Source organism: Saimiri boliviensis, chromosome 2, assembly GCF_048565385.1.
Source record: "Saimiri boliviensis isolate mSaiBol1 chromosome 2, mSaiBol1.pri, whole genome shotgun sequence".
In the NCBI taxonomy this organism is placed as follows: domain Eukaryota; kingdom Metazoa; phylum Chordata; class Mammalia; order Primates; family Cebidae; genus Saimiri; species Saimiri boliviensis.
Genome location: NC_133450.1, coordinates 219,760,531 through 219,782,583, shown reverse-complemented (window position 1 = coordinate 219,782,583; position 22,053 = coordinate 219,760,531). Strand labels below are relative to the sequence as shown.

Below are 22,053 nucleotides of genomic sequence, written 5' to 3'. Positions count from 1 at the left end.
AGTTTTTGTTAAGATTCCAAATTCAGTACAAACTACATAATCCAGTGATTTCTCAAAGAGCATTATTTGCTAGCTTCTTTCTAAACAAAATCTACTCTAGAGGATGGCCCACCTGGATGATGGTTCCAGGAGGGCCAGCTCCCTTCTTGCTTCCTCCTCCTCTGGTAGCTTGGGGAACTGATCTGAGTGTGATGGAAAGCTCCATTCCTCACGCGGTTTTCCAAAGATGACACTTGGCTAAATGCTCAGGATATTTACAGTCCTAAGAGATAAATTATCAACTTGTTACTGTTAAAAAATCCCATGATCTGGCATCTCAATGCCTGAAAATCCCAAGACTGGTACTTGGCAAACTGAAAGAAATATAGACAACCCTAGAGATCAGGCCAGCTAACTGGTCATACAAATGGATTGTTGTGGTGAACTTGTATAGTATTAATCCTGAGATGCTGCCCTCTCCCACTCTGAAAAAAAAAAAAAAAAAGATAAAATAATATTAAGTTAGCCTCATACAGATGCTGGCACCATGCTCCTGGACTTCCCAGCCTCCAGCACTGTGAGCCAAATAAACTTCCTTTCTTTATAAATGACCCAGTCTGTGCTATTCTGTTATAGCAGCAGAAAATGGATTAGGTTCAGTCTTGTAACAAGTAAAGAAGTATCTATTTCCAGTGGTTTATACCGACATCAGTGAAAGATGAAGGCAGCAGAGACCTCTTGATGGGAACATTGGAGATGATCTTTCCTACTATCCCTGCATCACGGCTGCCTCAACTTCGGCTCTCCCTGGCATGAATCTGGTCAAAGATTATGCTGAAAATAAAACTGATTGTCCTAATCTTACATCTAAAGATGAGCCTATGGAGCTACAGGGCTGGAGCATTTATGTGATCCTTTGTTTTTTAAAAAAAATAGGGCCGGGCGCAGTGGCTCACACCTATAATCCCAGCACTTTGAGAGGCCTAGGCGGGTGGATCACGAGGTCAAGAGATCAAGACCATCCTGGCCGACATAGTGAAACCCCGTCTCTACTAAAATATAAAAATTAGCTGGGTGTGGTGGCGCGCGTCTGTAGTCGCAGCTACTCGGGAGGCTGAGGCAGGAGAACTGCTTGAACCTGGGAGGTGGACGTTGCAGTGAACCAAGATCGCGCCACTGCACTCCAGCCTGGCGCCTGGCGACAGACCAAGACTCTGTCTCAAAGTGAAAAAAAAATTTTTGTATTTTGAATACAATAAGTCAAAATACTGTGCATGCAGATAAAAATCTTGCTAAGAGAATTTGTTAAAATTATAAATACAATAGTTTATAAAGTTGAAATTAAGTATCTTAGATGATTTATCTAGAGTAGGGTCCAAATGAACAAAAAAATCTGGCACCATCCCAGACATAATGTGCAGACAGACTACTACAAACTGTCCAGACTTCCTCACAAAGCAGGTTTCCTTTGCCAGGGTTTGGTCTAGATGTGGATTATCATCTGTTGTGGGGTTTCTGTTTCCAGATGGATTTATTATTATTGGTTCTCAAGCTGGAAAGCACAGAATGAAGGTAACAAAGAAGATGCAGCTCAGGATGGTGAAGGATGGAGGGTGAAGGACGGAGGGAGGCACACAGAGTGCTGAGGGACTCATGGAGTGAGCCTGCAACTGGGAAAACTCCTGTCTGAAAGGAGCCCACAGTCTTGTGGGGACACAGATCTGCAACAATCCTAATGTGGTGTGATTAACTGCAGCACAGAAAGTGGACCTGAGTTCTAATCCAAGATCCTTCACTTTCCAGCTGTGTGATCCTCGGAGCCTTGGCTTTCTCATAGTTGCAGGGGCTTTCGAGGATGAAATGAAAACCATGTGCAAAGCACCTGCTAGGTGAAAGGCTCTAGATACATGATTATCATCATTCTTACTTTATTCCAGTAGAGATAAATATATAAAGCATTTTGAGAACCCTGAAAAAGGATTAAGTAGCTTTCCTGGGGTTGGGGAAGGTGATAAGGAGGGTAAGGGCCTTGCAGTGCTATCAGAACCACTGCCAGTGATAGTTAAGAAATCATGAAGACAAGACTTGGTGCCAGACGAATGTCCTGCTTTCAGAAAAAGAAGGTATATCAGAAATTACATGCAACTGGCTTGTGGTCAAGCCCCAGTAAAATTATAGGAGAGTTCATGAAAGGTTTGTGAGCATTTAGAAGATTAAAAGGTCATCAATGAAAGCCAACGTAGGTTCCTGAAGAAGAAACCAATGAAGCTGATCCCTTCCTTGGAAAGGATCACAGGACTGCTACCTGTCCAGTATCTGTGGACTGCAGTCATGGGTCTGATAAGTTCTTCCATGATGTGCCTGCAGGACAGCACCAGTCTCTGACAGAGCCATGGTCATTCCCATTAGCGTGCCTGCGGAACCTTGGGGTACTGCCCACCTCTACATCAGAAACCTCCCTCACTCAGGAAGCCTTGGGTGCCACTTGCCACTGCCCCCAGGGAGGCCCAGGGCTTCACTCTCACCAGTGCCAGGGAGCCAAGGCAAGCTGCTCACCTCTGCACACAATGAGACTAACAAAGCCCCTTCTAAACTCTTTAAAGCCCCTGTTTCTCCTCCTGCCCAACTGCACTGGTAGAAACCTAAGAGTGGCACAATGCTTTGGACAGTGGTCTCTGAAAAGCAGTACTGCAACGTCTGTTTCTCCTGAGGTCAAACGAGCAGAAACAGGACCTTTTCAAGCCCTTTCTGGGCCCTAAGAGCTCTTGCTTGAGAGGCCTCAGGCTGTATCACATGCTCTGAAATGACCTGCCTCACACATATAATTTTTACTGTAACAATTTGGAGAGGATTTAATAATTTTGCTTTTAAAATTATTTGGCTAACAGTAACTCAATTAATTTATGGTTGGATCTAATTTCCCCATAAACATCAAGCACGTTCAGGAATTCTTGGGAAGTGAAAAAAATCTAACCTACAAATTGTTTTCAAAAATAACATTTTCATGAAGACAAAATTTAACAATGAATGAACTTGACGAGATGTTACACTTTGTAGAAATTTAATTACATAAAATAAATTTTGATTTTGCAGTTTTCTTTTCATATTTTGGAGCCAGTAAGATTTTTTAGGCCTTAAACATTTTCATAAACTCCTGAAACACTCACTGGCCCCAGGCACCATGCCCATCGTTTGAGGAATAAAGCAGCCTGAAAGCAGGCACAAGCATTTGGACCTTTTCCCTGGAATGATCAGAAATAATATGTATGATGTCAATTCTGAGGCTCTGTAGAAACTGAAATGCCTCGGGACTGACTATACAAGCTATTCCTGTGTTTAGGTTGTTTTGTACTCTGGTTCCCTGAAAAGCTGTGATTGGCATAGAATATATATATATGTCCATAACCGAAATCATATTTTGCCAAGCCTCTGGATAAATGAGACTAGAAGACCCTTATACAACTGCTCCTCACTGTGGCCACCCCTCACACCCCACCCCACCCATCCAGTGTCTGTTCTTCTGCCCTCCCGGGGTACCCAGTGAGTCCTGATGCTGGCCTGGGTGGGACTCTCACCTAAGCAGGCCACGTGCCGTGGCACTCATATGGATTTATTTGTGGAGGAAATTATAAACCCAATTTCAACAATTAGTCATTTCTCCTGTTAGAAAAATGTTTCAGGGAGTGATGAGAAGACTTTTTGGAGACAGACCATCAGTGACAGTAACTGAAAATGGCATACAGTTCTCATGAGAAGCAGACTGCATCTTAGTAATATCACAGAGGTCTCTCCCTGGTGCCCATCATGGAAACCATTTCCCAGAACGAAGTAAGAGCCCCCCAGAACATTTCCCACGGGCCACAGGGTCCTCTGGGTGGCCTAAGGTGGTCAAATTCTGACACCTGGGGCTGGACTCAGGGGATAAAGATGACTGTCAGGCTGCTGGTCAGCCCCGGGGTCCAGTCCTGCTGTGGGCAGGAAGGACTGTGCTCCTCTCCCCACACCTCAGGCATGGCCAGAGAGAAGAAGCATCCCTCTTGCCCACAGAGGCCTCAGTGGTTAGCTCCCAGACTCAAGGCCAGATATTCACAGAGCCACATTTTTCTAGTAGGAGGGGCACTGCACTGGGAGCTGACGTAGTTTGTGAGCCCATTTCTCCACTAGGGCCTGAATGGGTAAATCAGGCTGATGCTGGTCTGCCCCAGACCCACAGAGAGGAAACTGGGAACAGGAAGTCACGCTTAGGCCTGGCCTAGGTGCTAGCCCTATCTAACTCAGCTTGACCAGAAAGGCCCGGTGTTGCGGGTAGCAAGCACTGAATCAGCCATCAATCAAGTGGGTCCTGGTTTCCTAGGAGGCCATAATCCTTGTGTGCTTGATCCCTGTCAAGAACCCCAGAGAGGAAGAAGGAAGCACCTAAAGTTGAGCACCTCCAACACTTAACCAGGGTGTGGCAGTGGGGTCCGGGCTGAGACCTGTGTACCTGGTACTCCCACTTGCTGATGTCCCTCCTCTGGAGGCCTCCTGACCCCAGACTGTGTGTGCCTTCCCACCCGTGTTGCTTCTCTAGGGAACCACACAGACTCAGCTCAGCCACGCGGCTGCACTTCTCTTCACGTGGAACATTTGGCCACAGTTCCGCCAAGAATGTAAATGTGGTCTTTATAGAGATGAGGTTGGGGCACGCACTCCACTCTGAGCCCAGGTGCCGCTAAGTTAGTGTTGGCCTGATGCTCTGGGCAGAGCTGGCCTCTCAGAAGGGGCGCCAAGTTAAACACCGCTAGGCACTCTGCACTGGTCCAAAGGGAGTGCTTTGCCCACTGCACATTGAAAACTCAGTTTCATTGACAAAAAAGATTTCCATTCTTCATGTCAATATATCTTTGTGGCCTTCACCACTGAAATTCTGACTTTAAAATATATGGGAAACATCTACTGGTAAATATCTCACATTTAGTTTTGTACTGAAAAGCAAATACAGTAACATATATGTGAAGGAGGAATGAGTGTGTAGGGCAGTGAACAACTTCAAAAATGTCAGCTTTCATTTATCAAAGGAAACAGAAAGGGATAATCTTCATAAAGCACCTGCCCCAGCTGGCCTCCATGCTGGTCACTCTAGTATTCATGAGAGCCTCCGAATAGCTATGGTCTATTCCCTGTTTCATAGAAAAAACTGAGACTCAATGAGGACTCTGCCCAAAGTCACACTGTGCATAGGTGAAGCTATCGAGATTGGAGCCAAGGGCTCCTGACTCCAAGTATGAAGCCCTTCTCCAGCTCTTGCTTCCTTAGCCAGGTCTTCCTCCATATGGCCAGACTCTCACCTGGCCCCCTATGAGGGCACTATTTATATGGAACAGTTATAGATTTTTCACAGTATTATTTATGTTATAGTCGTGGATTTCTCATCAAAGTAGGATGTTTTGTCTCTGACATTTTACTGGAGCCACTTGATAATTTTACTGCTGACAATTTTTCAACGTTGGCTCTTTTTCTGACTAATTTTCATCCATCATTTATGTTTCTGACCTTTGCCACTGGTACTTTTAATGTGTGAAAAGGACATGTGTTTGAATGCAGATCTCACAGAGGTCTACTAAGGGTTCTGAGGGAAATTGTGTTTGAATGTGTGTTTTTGATGGAAGCTAATGGGACCTGAGCGTCATGTGAAATTCAGTGTACAGACCCAGATGTACATTTTTTTTTTTGCAGAAAATGCTAAACACTACTACACAATTTGATACCTACTCCATTATTCTAGAAACACTTAAAATAATTACCACTTTAGCCTTTTTTTTAAAAAAAAGAAAACTTCTTCCACATCATAACAGACACTAGAATGGTTGAAAAATGGGCAAAGAACACCAAAAGGTAAACATAGAAGAAAAAAATCATTAAAGATTTAAAAAAGTTTCACACCTTAACAAAGAAGAACTATAAATTGTTATTTTTTATTTTTTAGCTAGGTGACTGCCTGGAAAGATTAAAATTAGTTCTAAAGACACAGAGCTAAGTCAGCCTGGGTCCCTTACTCTTGAGTTCACCCTGACTGGGGGAAAGGAAGAGTACATTAGTGTGTGAGCTCTGGACACCTCCTGGGTGCATATACCTGCTGTGTCCTTTACCTACCCAGTAATCTTGAGGGGATACCCTAGTGACCACAGGGTGTGCTTTCCCACCTCTTAAGAATGTCAAGAGGGTCCACTGTGGAAATACGTGGCTAGGAAATGCTCAATACACACTGGCCATAATAATAGCAATAATTATTATTTCAGTCATGACTCTTAGAGCAAGGAGTTTATAACATGGGACTCTGGGGATCCATTACCTTCTGAAACTGTATACGAAATTGTGTGAGTCTGTGTATTTTTCTGAATAAAGGGTCGAGAACCAACCCCAAATTCTTAAAGGGACTACTAGCCCCAAAACATTTATAAACACTTGACTTTTAGAAAGAGCCCTTGGTAGAAATCCCAAAAGTAAAGCTGAGATCATTGATGGGACCCACAAAGGCAGACCCAGCTTGAGCCACGAGGCCGGCTGCCACTCTCCCAGCAGCCTCCACAGTCTCTCTACGTGGCGCCTCCTTCAAAGGCAGCCTTTACATCTGACAATTCTGCAGCAGTCCTGGCAGCTCTGCAGTAAGAGGTTGTGCTGCTCACTGTCAGTGGGCGTTCTTTTGCAGGCTTCTGCTGGATCTTCCATCACCAGCATTTGTATCAAACAGCCTCTCCTGTGCTGCTGACATGGTAAGGAGCTGGGAGGCCTCCCACGCCCACCGGCGCTCTGCTCCAGCTGCTGGGGACAGACTCCCATTCTCTGCCTCTGTCCCTGGGGCTTCGGCTGAACACAACCAAAACCTTTTTCTTCTTCACAAATGCTCTTTCTGGAGGTCTGGCCTCCTCTTCCCCAGGAAGGATACTGAGGGGGCGGTGGGGGAAAGGCAGGAAGTGGCACTGGCAAAGGAAGCAGCTGTTTGTGCCCCATCTGCTACCCAGGGATGGGGAGCATTGCGTCCTGCTCCATCTCCTGGAGAAGAGGTCTGACAAAAGGTAAATGGGAGAGAAGTTTCTCCCTGGAAGATGAAGGGAGAAATCCCCTGGGTTAACTGTCAGCACCCAAACCAATCTTTCTTCTCGAGGCAATACTGGGCACTGGAACCAAGGAATGGGCAAGACAGTTCCTGCCTTCCCGTCAGGTTCTAGGTGGATGAATGCTCAAACACAAGGCTTCTTCCTGCAAGGTCTCAGGAAGAGTCCACCTGAGATGTCTAACAGAGACCAGAAACCTAAATTTTTCTGGCTTATAACTATTACCTGTGAACTAGTCAAGCCCAAACACCAGCCAGGAAGGAATCTGAGAAATGTGACCTGCACTGGAAAAGCTGAGTATACCTGCCACTGATGGAAACCTCCCTTCAACACACACAGAAAGAAAAAGGACAGGATTCTACAGGAATTCATGTGGAGAGGAAGTAGTGAGGTCATGTCCTCCCTCGCTGGGCATCAGAGCAACCCTGCCCTGCCCTGAGCTTCTGCTGCCCAGCACCACATCTGCATAGGCTGGGACTCAATATGCAGTTGTTGAATAAACAGACAAACTGATAGAAAACATACAATGGTACTTTCTTAGCACTTTTCTCCTTAACCAGTCTCAGTGTGGGGAATATTTTAAAGAGACTGAAGCAAAATATGATTTTCGTTCTTTCAGAATATGTATTTGAATGGCTAGGCCTTGAAGACCTTCTAAAGGTTCCTTAGATCAATAAGAAAGGCCCCAGCTTGTCCCGATCCTTGGTGACTCAAGTTTGTACCTTCTTGCTGATGTGACCAGAAGAAACTGCCTGGGGAGGGCAGAGTTGATGGGCAGGGGTGATGAGGACTGAAAGACCTGTGGTTTAACACCCATTCCTTCTGACTGGGCTGCCCAACCTCAGTGTAGTCACAAAGAATCACAGAACCCTTCTGGTCTCAGTTTCAGAAGAGAGCTATGGATTGGGCTGTATCCTAGATATCATCCTTTAGGTTTATGGGCCTGCAATGAAGACCTCAGAATGTGTGAGTGCCAATAATCTGGCCCTCCTTGAGCTTCCTTAGGAAAAGACACAGATTGAGCTGAAAAGGAACCTGGCCCCCGAAAAAGACAATTGAAGAGCAGTGAATGAATCCCAGAAACATCCCAAAGTCTCTGGCCATATGGCCAAATTCTGGGCATGGCCAAGTCCCCCGTGACTGTGGAAGTTCATTTCATAAAAGCTGCAGCAGTCATACAAAGCACTGTCACTGGAAGGGCAGATGTGGAGTCAGAATTGACGGGGAGCCAATTGCACTTGGCCCCCAGAAAGAGTAATCCAGTGGAACCCAGAAAGAGTAATCCAGTGGAACCGAGCTTCCTTGCAGAAGCAAAGCCATCAGAGCCTGCATGGCACTGACCGATATTGCCACATTTAGTAGGTCCACATCTCTTTTTCCTAATATAATGAACTTGAAAAAAATCACTCCAGCAACTTCCCCCCAAATGATCTTAGTAACCCTGACGACCCTGTATGAGGCAAATATGATCTTCCTTCTACAACTGGAAGAAATCGAGGGCTTGGAGGAGTGAAGAAGTCTGACAAAAGTCACACTGTGAGGCGGGTGAGAGGAGAGTGAGCTTGGAGTGTGGGCATCCTGACCCCCCGACCTAGGCTCCTGTCTTTATTTATTTATCAAACTCGCAAAACAAAAATTGGTTACTTCAGACTGTGGGCCTGTGGCTCCGAGCTGGAGCCTTACCAAAGGTTGTGCCTGCTTGGGGTGCAGCTGGAGATGTAGCCTGGTGACAGGTAGGTCTGTGATGTGTATGCATGTCTATGTCCCTAGGCCCATGGAGAGACTGCCTGCAGGCCCTGGAGGACGGCCACGACACCAGCTCCATCTACCTGGTAAAGCCGGAGAACACCAACCGTCTCATGCAGGTGTGGTGCGACCAGAGACATGACCCCGGGGGCTGGACTGTCATCCAGAGACGCCTGGATGGCTCTGTTAATTTCTTCAGGAACTGGGAGACATACAAGGTGAGACCCAGCAGGGGCTATCTGTGCTGCCACAAGGTGACTGGCCCAGCCCAAGAGAGGCCTGAGTGACCAGTAGAAGAGTCCATTCAGAGGTACGTGCTGACCAAGTCCAGGCCTGTGCGGCCCCAACAACACACAAACCTGAGGCAAGAATGCAGACGGGGCCATGGCGCAAACCCCCCAGAGGTAGTGAGGACCAGCTCCTCCTCTGCCTGCTACTAGCAACTGCTACACGATAAGAGTTAGTAGACCAACTACCGCAGCCCCACAGGACAGGGTGAGAGTTTAGAAACACTGGTATGGGGGCCCAGGAGTGGGGAGCATTTCTCTCCAAGTGGGGTTTCCATGGAGAAAGACCTGCTCTCAAAGCCTAGAAGGGGCAAGTCCCAAGGGGCCCACAGTCCCTGGGAGAATCCTCCAAAGGGTACAGGTAGGGAACTGTGGCAATGCTCAAGTCCTAATTCCAGACCCATCCTCTGGGCTCCCTGGTCCCCAGGGAGTTGAAATGTGCATCTGTGTAGCAGGGAGAGTTGCCAGGACTCAGCCATACATTGTTCTTCCCTCTCCAAACAAAGAGATGGCACTAAGGAAGGCAAGAGTAGTTCTGTTTGCTGAGTGCCCACCCCATGTCAGCACCATGCTAAGGGCTTTCGTGCTTACTTTGTTTAATTTCATAACAATCCCCTGAGGGAGGTTCTGTAAGGACCCAGCTTACAGGTGAAAATGTGGAGTAATTTACTCAGGGTTGCAAAGCTAGGAATTGCCCAGTAGTGACTGCAGCTGAGGCATCTGACACTGAAGCTCACAAACTACCTAAGTCATGATACCTTGAACATGTGGCTCTGCTATGCCCCTTCTTGAGTCCCCTGTCCTGGTTGTCCCCTACCCCACCTCCTGACCAGCCTGTGTCTCTGCTTTCTTCTCCTCTTCCACCTACATTAGGAGGAGGAGACTTTTTCCTCCTTTCTTAGAGGCAATGCAGTGCAATGATTAAGACTGGGTTCTTGGTTCAAATCCTGACTCACTCTCAGGCACTCTGTGACCCTGAGCCTCTCTGGGCCTCAATTCATCCATTCTAGGGAGAATAATGATAGTACTTAGTTCTTAGAGTTGACATGAAGATTAATAAAACAACCTATGTGTAGTTCTTATAACAGTGCCAGCATACCATAAGCACTCAATAAATACTAAATAATAATTATATATATTATTAATGAATCATCTATTCACAAGACTTTAGTGGCCATCACTCAACTGCTGACCCCAAAACTACATGCAAAAAACAACAGCCATGAAACCACTGGATTTTAGATAGACCTAGAGGGGAGTCCCACAGCTCACACCTGTCTGGTGCATTAGAGCTTACATGTGACCCTCACACACAGTCATCTCCAGAGAAGGAGGTGAAGGTCAGGGATTTGTCTGAGGAATGCTTGCCGCGTCCCTACTGAGTGCCAGGCCCTCAACTTGCCACAGCAAACGTGTTGCTGCAGCAAGCCTGTGGGGAAGGCAATGTAGCCTCCCCAACATAAGAATGAGGAATCTGGTGTTCACATGATGCCTGGCATAGAGTAGGCACTCAACATATTTTTGAATAATGTGTGAGTCACAGAGAGATTAAGTGATGAAGTAGGGGTCTGAACCAGGCCTGCTTCATGCTCTGCTTGTTTCCCAGGCCCCTCTATGCAGAGCTGAGGGTCCGACAGCCAGACCTGCTGGCTGCAGGCACTGCAGACTCCACATTAACACTCTCCTGGCTTTTCCCCAGCAAGGGTTTGGCAACATTGATGGCGAATACTGGCTGGGCCTGGAGAATATTTACTGGCTGACGAACCAAGGCAACTACAAACTCCTGGTGACCATGGAGGACTGGTCTGGCCGCAAAGTCTTTGCAGAATACGCCAGCTTCCGCCTGGAACCTGAGAGCGAGTATTATAAGCTGCGGCTGGGGCGCTACCATGGCAATGCAGGTGACTCCTTTACATGGCACAATGGCAAGCAGTTCACCACCCTGGACAGAGATCATGATGTCTACACAGGTAGGAAAAGTGGAGTCAAACCCAGGTGCAGGGCAGGGAAGAGAGGTCAACCAGAGCCAGAGCCCTTGACTCCAGGGCTTGGAAGTGGGAAGATCCCAGGATGATGAGCAGCTGGGCCAAGCTGCCTGACGCTGTTCCCACTCCCTGAGGGTCCCTTCTTCTGCCCATAGGTCCCCTTCACAAAGCTAGGTCAGAGTGGCATTTACAAATTTAAAAAAATGGGGAGGGGTACATAAAGAGGCATACAAATCACACATACCAGAGCCAACTGGAGTCAAGGCAGAAAGGCATGTGCTGGGCTGTGCCCTCACCACCCCTGTCCAAGGCACCTGGTATAGAGCTAATCATCTGTGTAGGCTCTGGGCTCCAGTGCTGGCCCCACCTCCTACCAGCCATGTGTCCTTGGACATGCTGCTAAATCTCCCTGGGTCTCAGTTTCTGCCTCTGGAAGTAAGGACAAGAACTACCTTGCATGGTAGGGAGCAGGGTAGAGAGAATGTACCTAAAGTGCTTTGTCTAGGATTTGGCACACAGTGAGGGCTCCATACCAGCTGGCTCTATTCATGGTCAGTTACTGCACGTAATGCTAGTGCAATGCTGAGAGGAAGCTATTAAGAGGAAACTAGATAGGAGAGAGGAAGTGATTTGTCTAAGATCACACACTTCAAATCTAGGGCTTTACTAAGAAGACTTTATTAAACAAAAAACAAGAAAGAAAACAGAAAATTAAAAAAAACACAGATGTGGTCTGGCCCTGAGTCCAGATATCAGACTCCCACACAGTTAATGCCTCCCAGGGCTGACACCCAGTTTCTTGAGATGAAGGCCTCTGGGCCCTGACAGGCTCCTCCCTGAGACAGGCACTTCGTAACAGCCAATGCTGCCTCCAGGCTCAGGCTGTCTGCTCTCATGGACAAATCCAGTCCCCTCTTGCCTCTATTTCCTATGTGATCTTGGTCTGAAGGCTACTTCCTTCCTCTTGAGAAGCAAGCTCTCAGGACTGTCTTATAAATGGCCTGTACCTCAGGCAGGCCCTGAAACCTGCATATTAAGGTGGAGGGGATCCTCATGCCAGGGCCTTATGGCAGCCACATTCTAAAGGGTAGTTCTCCTAACATCAGGTGACGGGAGGGACATGACCTGTCCATCCCTGCATCACACAGACACCTCTGTCCAGCCAGTGACACTGAACTGGCCCTGCTCAAAGGGGCCATGGAGGAGGAGCAGGCCCTTGTTCCAAAGCAGTAAGGGCTGCCAAGTCTTCTAGAAGAGCAAGGCAGGAGGATGATCCTCTCAGGGCTGGTCAGACCCTGGGACATGGGGGCTGCTACAGCCTTTCTGGAGGGCCACCTCCTTAGGGAGTGGGAAGAGTGTTCTATGAGCCAAAACTCAGATATAGCCAGCAGCAAAATCAGTGGCTGGCAAGTTCCTTGTCCCTGGAAGTGTGCGGGGCCTCTGCTGGCAAAGAGAAAGCTAGTTATGGTGTGCCCAAGGCTCTCCCTACTGTAACAGTCCAACACTGCCACTTGGTCCCTGTGGCTTGGAGTCATGGCCCAGAAGGACCCCCAGAAAAACTCTGGGAAAACCTAGGCTGCATCTCCCCTCCTGTTTTCTGCCTCAGACTAAGTGCAACCTCCTCACCTCATCCCTAAGCCTCGGCCACCTGCTCTGTTGCGCCCTCCAACCCACAATCCTGACTGGAGCAGCCCCTCTCCAAAGTACAGAGTTCACCTCCCGGCCTAGTCAGGAAACTGGTAACTCCCCCTTCATTAAGAACAACGCCGGCAGATGGGGGCCCCTCTCCTCCTGCCACTGCCCCTGCATGCCCGCATGCACCTTCCCACAGTTTTTACTGTTGTTCCGAACTGCTTGTCCTTGGCAGCAAAATTCAGCATGATGTGGTAATGCCAAGAGTTTTATGGAAATACCTTTCCTTTGTGAAGTAATACAAAAAATTGGATGGAATACAAGTCAGGGAGGACTTGGAGGAGCATTTCATCTTAAACACGTTTTTTGCCATTCTATAAAGACTCCTGACTCAACAGTTTCAACTCTAAAAATTCCCAAGAAGAAGCTTTTCTCCCTCCCTGCCCACCTCAGGCCATCTCTGTTTCCTATCAGAACACAAGGTGTGGAGTTCCCCTGGGGTCTCCTCTGCACCCAGCCCTAGGCTAAGTGTCAAGTACACACCCTCATTCAATCCTAACAACTGTCCTGTGTGGCAGGCATCATTTTTATTCTCATTTGACAGATGAGAATACAGCAGCTGGGAGAGGTTAAGTCATTTGTCTGAGATCACACAGCTAGTTATTTATAAAGCTGAGCCTTGACTGGGAGCGGTAGCTCATGCCTGTAATCCCAGGACTTTGGGAGGCCAAGGCGGGTGGATCATGAGGTCAGGAGTTCAAGACCAGCCTGGCCAAGATGGTGAAACCCCATCTCTACTAAAAATTAAAAAAAAAAAAAAATTAGCCAGGCATGGTGGCTGGCGCCTGTAGTCCCAGCTACTCAGGAGGCTGAGGCAGAAGAATCGCCTGAACCAAGGAGGTGGAGGTTGCAGTGAGCCAAGATCACACCACTGCACTCCAGCCTGGGTGACAGAGTGAGACTTCATCTTTAAAAAAAAAGCTGAGCCTCAAAGGCAGACCTGAAACATGGCCTCTGGCCACCCATGAAGACAGTCTACCTCTCAAGCATTCTTGCTCCAGATGCCTCCCAGAGAGGGTTTTGCTGAAGGCCCCAAGAAAACTATCAACACAGGTAGAATGGCCTCCTCCCAGACACCCTCTCACTGCCTTCTCTCTTGCAGGAAACTGTGCCCATTACCAAAAGGGAGGCTGGTGGTATAATGCCTGTGCCCATTCCAACCTCAATGGGGTCTGGTACCGCGGGGGCCATTACCGGAGCCGCTACCAGGATGGAGTCTACTGGGCTGAGTTCCGAGGAGGCTCTTACTCACTCAAGAAAGTGGTGATGATGATCCGACCCAACCCCAACACCTTCCACTAAGCCAGCTCCCCTTCCTGACTTCTCATGGCCACTGCCAGGAGCCCACCCTGGTCACACTGGCCATAGCACAAAGAGCAACTCCTCACCAGTTCATCTTGAGGCTGGGAGGACAGGGGTGCTGGATTCTGTTTTCCGAAGTCACTGTAGCAGATGAAGAAACTGAATCGATACAGTGTTTTCTGTCCCTCCTACTTTCCTTCACACCAGACAGCCCCTCATGTCTCCAGGAAAGGACAGGACTACAGACAACTTTCTTTAAATTAAGTCTCTACAATAAAAACAGAACTGCAAAATACCTTCACAATATACATGTGTATGAGCCTCCCTTGTGCACATGTGTGTATACCACATATATATGCATTTAGATATACATCACGTGATATATCTAGATCCATATATAGATACCTAAATACACATATACTCAGTTCTCAGATGTTAAAGCTGTCACCGGCAGCTTTGCTCTTAGGAGAAAAGCATTTCATTAGTGTTGTATTACTTGAGTCTACGGGCAGATCACAGACTGTGGTCTCAATTGAAAGGATCATCCTTGGCATCTGTGTGCCTGGATTGTCCCAGGGTGTCTACAATGCTAATCTCGCACATAGGGGTTCCCAGCTTCTTAACAATCCTTTTTGGCACCTAATCAAATTTCAAAACCCATCCCCCTCCATTTTCATACTTCCCGCATTCTCAGGACTTTTCACCATCCGACACCCACTTATGCCTTCATTAAGTGCCTTCTGTGTGTCAGTCCCTGGCCACTCACTGCAGTTCAAGGCCCCCTTTCCACTCTGCTGTACTCCTTGCTTACCTACTCCCTGCCTTTTCCGTGGCACAGTCCCTTCTTTCCAGGCAAAATTCCTCAGCTTCTGAGTAGGAAACACTCTGAGCTCCAGGTTTCTGGTTGGGAAGGGAGGCCAGGCCAAAAGCTCCATCAGCCGTATAAATAATGTACTCGCAGTTTTGTATCTTCTATTCATACTTTAGCCTACATGTCATTTTAGTCTTCACACAAATAATAACCTATTTGGCCAGGAGATAATTGGTTGACAGAAGTCATCAGATCACCAGAGCCCCCAGCTGGCTACAGAACAGAGGTTCCACGCTCTCCAGCTGACTAGTCTGCATCTCATCTCCAAACTATACTTTCCTGGAGAACAAGTGCCACAAAAATGAAAATGGGCCACTTTTCATGAGTTGCTGAATCATCAGGGGCCACGGACCCCTCAGTTGATGCACTACGGTATGGTGGCTTTCTGAGTCCTGTTGGCCACGAAGTGTCAGCCTCAGCACTCCCAGGACTATTGCCAAGGAGGGGCAAGGGATGAGTCAAGAAGGTGAGACCCTTCCCATGGGCACGTGGGCCAGGCTGTGTGAGATGTTGGATGTTTGGTACTGTCCATGTCTGGGTGTGTGCCTATTACCTCAGCATTTCTCACAAGTGTACCATGTAGCATGTTTTGTGTATAAAAAAGGGAGGGTTTTTAAAAAATATATTCCCAGATTATCCTTGTAATGTTATGAATCTGCAATAAAAGCCATCAGTGCTATTTGGATGTATCTATACTGTGTGTTACTGTTTTAGAATGCCTTCCTGGGGCCTCCCGTATCAGAGCCTCTTTAAGTAAAACCAGGAAGAGATTTGGCACCAGGACACACACCAAAATCATTTAAATCACATTCTCCCTATCTCTGGTTTCCACCTATACCCTCAGAATACCACAAAAGTACTTCATGCCAAGATGGCTCTCTGAAGCTCCACTCCCTCACATCCAGCTGTGTCGTGGATATCTCCAGGAGATGTCCTCCAAGCACCTCACGGGCAGTGCACTTAGCACCTGCCACACCTGTCTTCCAGGTCTGGTCGCTTTTCACCAAATGGCACCAGTTACTCAATTGCTCAGATCAAAAACAAGAACTCCTCCCTTCCCCTGCCAAGGACAATCCATCCCTCTAGGCCAAGCCATCTTGCCTGCCTTAGCATAAGCTCTCATCTCCTCTCCCTTCAACTACCACAACAGGCTCCAGACCAGGAGCCTTCATCTCTGTCATTCCAATCCAACTTCCACACTAGCCACCAGAACTGTCTCTTTGTAAAGCAAATCTGTGGGTCGGGGAAGTAATTCTAGGCATAAGAGGAAACCCCAAAACCTAAAGGAAAAGACTAAAAGATACAACTTTTTTCAAAACTCAAATTTTCTGCTTTCCAAAAACAAAAACAAAAAACATGACCAAGATTAAAAGGCAAATATCAAACAAGAGAAAAATATTTGAAACATATACAGCAAATAGAGAATATTCATGCTATACTAAAACATTTTTCAAATCAAGAAAGATGCAAATCTTGTAATAGAAAACTTGGCAAAGTGTATGTACACATGAGAAGACTCACAAATGGCCAGTAAACAAGATGTCAACCTCAGCAGTAATCAAAGAGGTGGTATAAATGAAGAATAAACCATCATGTGTTGCCTCTCAGATTGGCAAAGATGAAAAAAAGCCAACCTCCATGTTGACAAGGGAATTGACAAATGTGTCACTATGGATGGATGTATAAATTGACTCCATATTTTTGAAGAGTAACTTGCCAATGTATACATCAAAACTGTAAATGCACTTATACCCTGGACCCCAGCAATCCTTCTACCTAATGACCAAGTGACACAACCATATGACAGCTTTTTCTAGTAAAGCTGCAGTTAGAGATGCACTGATATGCACTGAAGCCTACCATGTGCTTAGAAACAAATGTGTGTGTGTGTGTGTGTGTGTGTGTGTGTGTGTTTGTTTTATGTCACCGTCACAGAAGCTCTGTGAAGAAGGGATCATTATTCTCACTTTACAAAAGAGGCAAAAATGACACTTGAAGTCAGACTGCTGGTAAGAATGCCCCAGCAGCAATTAATCCAGAAGGTGCCAGGTGTCAGGCACCAAGCCAGAGTTCTCAACTCCCTTCTCCTAAGCCCCTAGTCAGTTGTTGGGATCACAGTGGAATCTGAATGGTATTTGAAGAAAATATCTCAATCTTGTCCCAGACTACAGTCACCCCTCCACACACACCTGGAGTGGAGTGTGTGGGACACAGGGAACAAGGGCAAAGGAAAACAAGGTCCAACCTTACTGGTCACTGGTCTTGGCTCCAAAATCCCAAACAGAGAGCTCTGGAAAGCCATGCTGGATACTGCAGAGCCACCCTTTTTCTAAACTAGTTAGGATTCGAATGATAGCAGGCTGTGATACTGGCTACTTCTCCCAAACCCCATCGTGGTACCCACGCCTGAATCTTAATCAAACCACACCCAGGCTTTATCGGAGAGGAAAGAATAAGCTCATCAGAGATGTGGAGAAAATGAAAGGTGGGGATAATCAGCTCACTAAGCTGGCAGCATGGAAGAAGAGCATGGGGCAGGAGGCCTCTGTCCAACCACCTAGCCAGGGTACTCAGTGAATTGCTCTACTTGCCAGCAAAGACAGCCAGTCAGCATCCTAGAGACTGGCCAACCAGACCATCTTCTCCTATCCCATCGTGACCTTTTAAGGCCTACAATCACAGAAGTCCTACTAAGTTCTCCATGGTGGGTGCATTGCATTTGCAGACCCAGAAGGAAGTCGATGAATTCCAGACTTTCTCCTGCCCCGGCCAAACCCCTGTATCCCAGTTTTAGCCAATACCTTGGTCACTTGGGGGATAAGGGGCACCCAGCTGCTGGACTTGTATGGGGAACAGGGCCAGAAGACAGTGATGTTTTCTGAGCAAGCGACACTGAACAAGACCCCCTTCCCCAAATTTTGCCGATTTGAGCAAGACTAAAAGAGAAACCTTCAAATTACTGAAAACAATGGTAATGGGAGTGTACCATGTTCACAGTTCACAGCCACTCTTAGAGGGTTCAAGGTATCCTCTCTGATCTCCCAAGTCCCCCTCATCTGTTTCACACAAACTTGAAAAAACTCTGGTTATAGTAAGAGAAACCCACATGACTAGATTAAGCAAAACAAGGGAAGTTTTTAAGTGTAACAAACATGTTTAAGACACTCTTTCTGCCTTAGTTTTATCTGAGACTCCAAAGGCTAAAGACAAGATAAAAGCTGTGACATCATCTTTGCAAAGGGCATGGCCTCGCCCTGGCTCTCCAGTATTAGCTGATGGCTTCCCTGAAGCTGTGTGAGAAGTACAGAAAGAAGGTCCTGGGGAGGGGAGAACGACCTGTCCTTCACGTGTCCCTGCCACCTTCAGTCAAGTGAGAGGCACTTCAAGGGGTCATTCCCACAGCCTGATAAGAGAGGGCATAAGCACTCCTGTCTGACTCAGGGCCAGGGGCACAGAGCAGTGGGAAGAGGGACCCATGCTGATAGCACAAGGCCAGCCCACTGAGGCACAAATTCAGGCTTCCTAGGATCAGAGGGCTGCCTAGATGGTGAGGGCAGGGGCAGGGCAGGAAGTACAAGAGCCAGGAAGGGAGCTATAAATTAATGCATCAAAGGACCTAAGTCAGAGGTGCCCAAAGGGAGATTCTGAAGCAGCAGCAGCCAAGAGGGGGAAAGACAGAGCTGGGTTGCTTGCACAAGCATCTGGCATACCCACAGGGTACAAGCTCTGAGTTACCAATTACCAACAGCTATGAAAGATGGGCCCTTCTCTCTCACTTTTTCCTGCCCTGTTTCCAAGGGCCAGAAACCTCAGTGAACAGTTTGGGGAGGCAATGGAACTGGCAGGGATCTAGCAAAGAAGCTGACTGTGTGTTGGCTAGGTGCTGTGGCTCATACCTCCCAGAACTTTGGGAGGCTGAGGTCAGAGGACGGCTTGAGCCCAGGAGTTTGAAACAAGCCCAGGCAACATGTGAAACCCCCATCTCTACAAAAAAAAAAAAAAAAAGCTTGGCATGGTGGCATGCAAATATGGTCCTAGCTACTCAAGAAGCTGAGGTGGGAGGCAAAGGCTGCAGTGAGCCAAGATCATGCCACTGCACTCCAGGTGGGCAAAAAAAAAAGAGAGAGAGACCCTGTCTCAAAACAAATAAGTTGACCGTGTGTCTTCCCCCAATCCAGGCCTCCACAGCTGGTCAGCTTTAAGAGTCCAGACTTGTAATTACTACACTGGACTATCTGGAATGAGGGACTATTGGGCTGTTTCATGCCTAACACCTGAAAGACCAAGGGACCTGCTAAGTTCTCAACTTTGACTAGGAAAAGAAAAGTCCACAGAGTAGGCTCAAAAGGACACGAGGAAAAATGAGGTTGGTTTCTTCTTACACCTGATTGAGTCCAACTCATTTAATAAGCTGGTTACATAAGGACACGAGGTATCTCCCCAAGTCCACGGGCAGGGACACAGCTGGGCCTCACAAGGGCCAGGAACCAGAAATTGCCTGGAAAGTCTTCAAGATGCAAGGCAGCAACTTTCTCAGCTCCTCTCCCTTGCTCTTTCCTTTCCCCTTTCCCTTTCCTGCAGGGTCTCTTTCTCTGCTTCTCATCATGCATCTATCTGTGGACTATTCTCTGCACTTGTTCTGGCACATGGTACCAAATGACATTTCTCAGTTCATGTCCTCCTGGTCTGAGTGCCAGCACATCTACGATCTAATGCTAGCTCCCAGGCAGAAAATCCAATTGGCCCAGTTGGGGCTGGGTATCCACCCCAACTCAATGGCTCTGGCCTTGGAGCAGAGCTAGGTAGAAGGAACACTGTTGCTGGCATGCAGGGGAAGTTCCCAGGTTCCCAGAGAAGGAGGGGGTCACAGGCTGGGTCTATATCCAAAAAGATATCTTGACTACAGTCCAGATGTTATTGGTCCCCATCCTCTCCAGGACCGTATTTTGCCAGCCAGACATTACTCACCAGATGGGATCCTATTCCCCAGGCCCTCTGCTGCTGACCCCTGCACTATCCCGGAAATCATATCCAACCGTTCTAGGGCCAGGTGGCTAACTAACATGACACCTGGCTATTCCCAGATGGGCCTCTTCCTGGGTACACTTCCCTTCCTGGGTATGCTGTGTTTCTCCACAGTCTCTCTAGACACAGGGGGCAAGAGGGTTCTCACTGATAGGATCTTCTTAGCTCTATTTTCATCTGGATAGCACTAATATTAGCCACCATCTATAGAGTGCTTTCCATGTGCCAGCAAGTACGCATGGCTCTTCAAATTCTCACAACAACTTTATAAGGTGGATTCTATAATTACTCTCTCTTCAACATAATAGAAAACTTTCATCAGAGAGGTAAGTGATCTGTCCAAGTGCATGCAGCCTGACACTCAGAATGTGAACTCAGGTCAGTTTGATTCCTGAGCTTCTGCTTCTACAGCAGGCGTCCCCAAACTGCGGCCCCCTGAGGCCATTTATCCGCCCCCCAACCTGCCGCACTTCAGGAAGGGGCACCTCTTTCACTGGTGGTCAGTGAGAGGAGCACAGTATGTGGTGGCCCTCCAATGGTCTGACGGACAGTGAACTGGCCCCTTTGTAAAAAGTTTGGGGACGCCTGCTATATAGCATCAATCACTATACCCAGGGAGGAGGTGAGATCACACTACAGCTCCTATGTCACCTCATATCACTCAGTAATATGTCTGAGAATCACAGTCTATGGAGCCTCCTGCCCACAGGAGTAGGTATGTCAGGTGGTCAGCCAGCCCGCCTGTGCAGCAGCAGCAACTTGGTATCAGAAGGTCCCTAGATGTCAGGAAGCTAGTCCATAGCTGTCTGCCACATTTATCTCAAACAGTGGACACAGAATAATAAGGAGCAGTGCTGGAGAAATGTTTCGCAGCTCCGTGGGCCTACCAATCCTTTGCCAGACCTGCAGCTCCTCTTCTTCTTGCCATTTGTCCTACAGCCTACAGACTCATCAGCCCCCTGCTTTGGTACTCTGAACATCCTACTTGTGGATGCTCTGGCAGTCACCAGATGACCAAATCTACCTGGTTCAAACCCTACTCCTCATCATCTGACAACTGGGTTCCAGTAGTGGTGGTTCCTCTCCCATATCTATGCCTCCAGGCCTGGCGCTTGCTTACAGGTCTCTCTCAGACCCCAGAGTCAGGCCTGAAACAGCCCTGGCCTGGGATTCTGCCCCTGTAGACATGATGTTTTGATACCAACCATTCCTGAGACATTCAAGTATCCCTGTCTCTCCTGAATGGCCATCCTGGGCCAGCTCAGCAGCACTGGGAGCCTAGACACAGACAATCTCTCTCATCTGCACGGCATTCCCACAGCACTGCCACATGCAGCACCTCGTAGGTGGGTGGGCCATCTGCCTGTCCCATTCTGTGCTTGCATGGTCATGATATTAATAAATCTACCTCCATAGGCTGGTCAAAAAATCTTCCCTTTCCCACAGCTGCATCATATCCTGAAGCTGAAGGGCATCTCACAGTACCAGGAGAGGGCTCCTTGGGCTAAGGAAGGATAGGACACATTTGCCATAAGCCTCAGCAGAGCTGGGAATGACCCAGAGCCTAGGAGGACAGTTAATGTGGAGGGAGTGGAATCAGAATTCCCTTCTGGAGCCATGTGATGACAGATGCCTACGCCCTAGTCATCTCAACAAGGGAAAAGGATTAAAAGAAGCACACAGCCTTCTCCAAGCCTGGAATGTTGACTAAGCTCCAGGCAAGTGTGCAGGAGATAGATTTAGGTCAGCCTCCCCTCCAGAGGAACCCAACAGCAAGGCAGCCTTTCTTCATCAATCAGGGCAGTGCAGGGCTGTGCTGGGGGCACAGGGAGAGGGAATAAGGATAGATATTCAGAAAGCAAAAGCAAGGGCAAGGGGTGGCTTATCAGTGGGGTGGAAGGCCTGAAGGCCTGGCTGGAGCTGCAGAGAAAAGTATATATTTTTTTAAATGCCATCTTGTGCCTATTATTTTAGCATAAATAAAACATGGTGGGTAATATCCACTGTTAGTAAGCGTAGAAAAAATAGGCATACTAATACCCTGTTTGTGGAAATGTAACTGCACGCATTTC

General features: G+C 47.6%; 2 protein-coding genes across 16 annotated transcripts in view; one reads left to right on the top strand and one right to left on the bottom strand.

Annotated features, from left to right (window-relative positions):
* Positions 1 to 15,645, top strand: part of ANGPTL2 (angiopoietin like 2) — a 35,233-nt gene extending 19,588 nt beyond the window's left edge. Inside the window, exons 3-5 of the mRNA XM_003940615.2 lie at positions 8,844 to 9,037; positions 10,806 to 11,076; positions 13,886 to 15,645. Coding sequence (XP_003940664.1) covers positions 8,844 to 9,037; positions 10,806 to 11,076; positions 13,886 to 14,085 — 665 coding nt within the window. The 3' untranslated portion in view covers positions 14,086 to 15,645. The remainder of the gene's footprint in view (positions 1 to 8,843; positions 9,038 to 10,805; positions 11,077 to 13,885) is intronic.
* The window catches only part of RALGPS1 (Ral GEF with PH domain and SH3 binding motif 1), a 378,783-nt gene that overhangs the window by 132,785 nt on the left and 223,945 nt on the right, over positions 1 to 22,053 (bottom strand). The gene's annotated exons all lie outside the window — the stretch shown is intronic.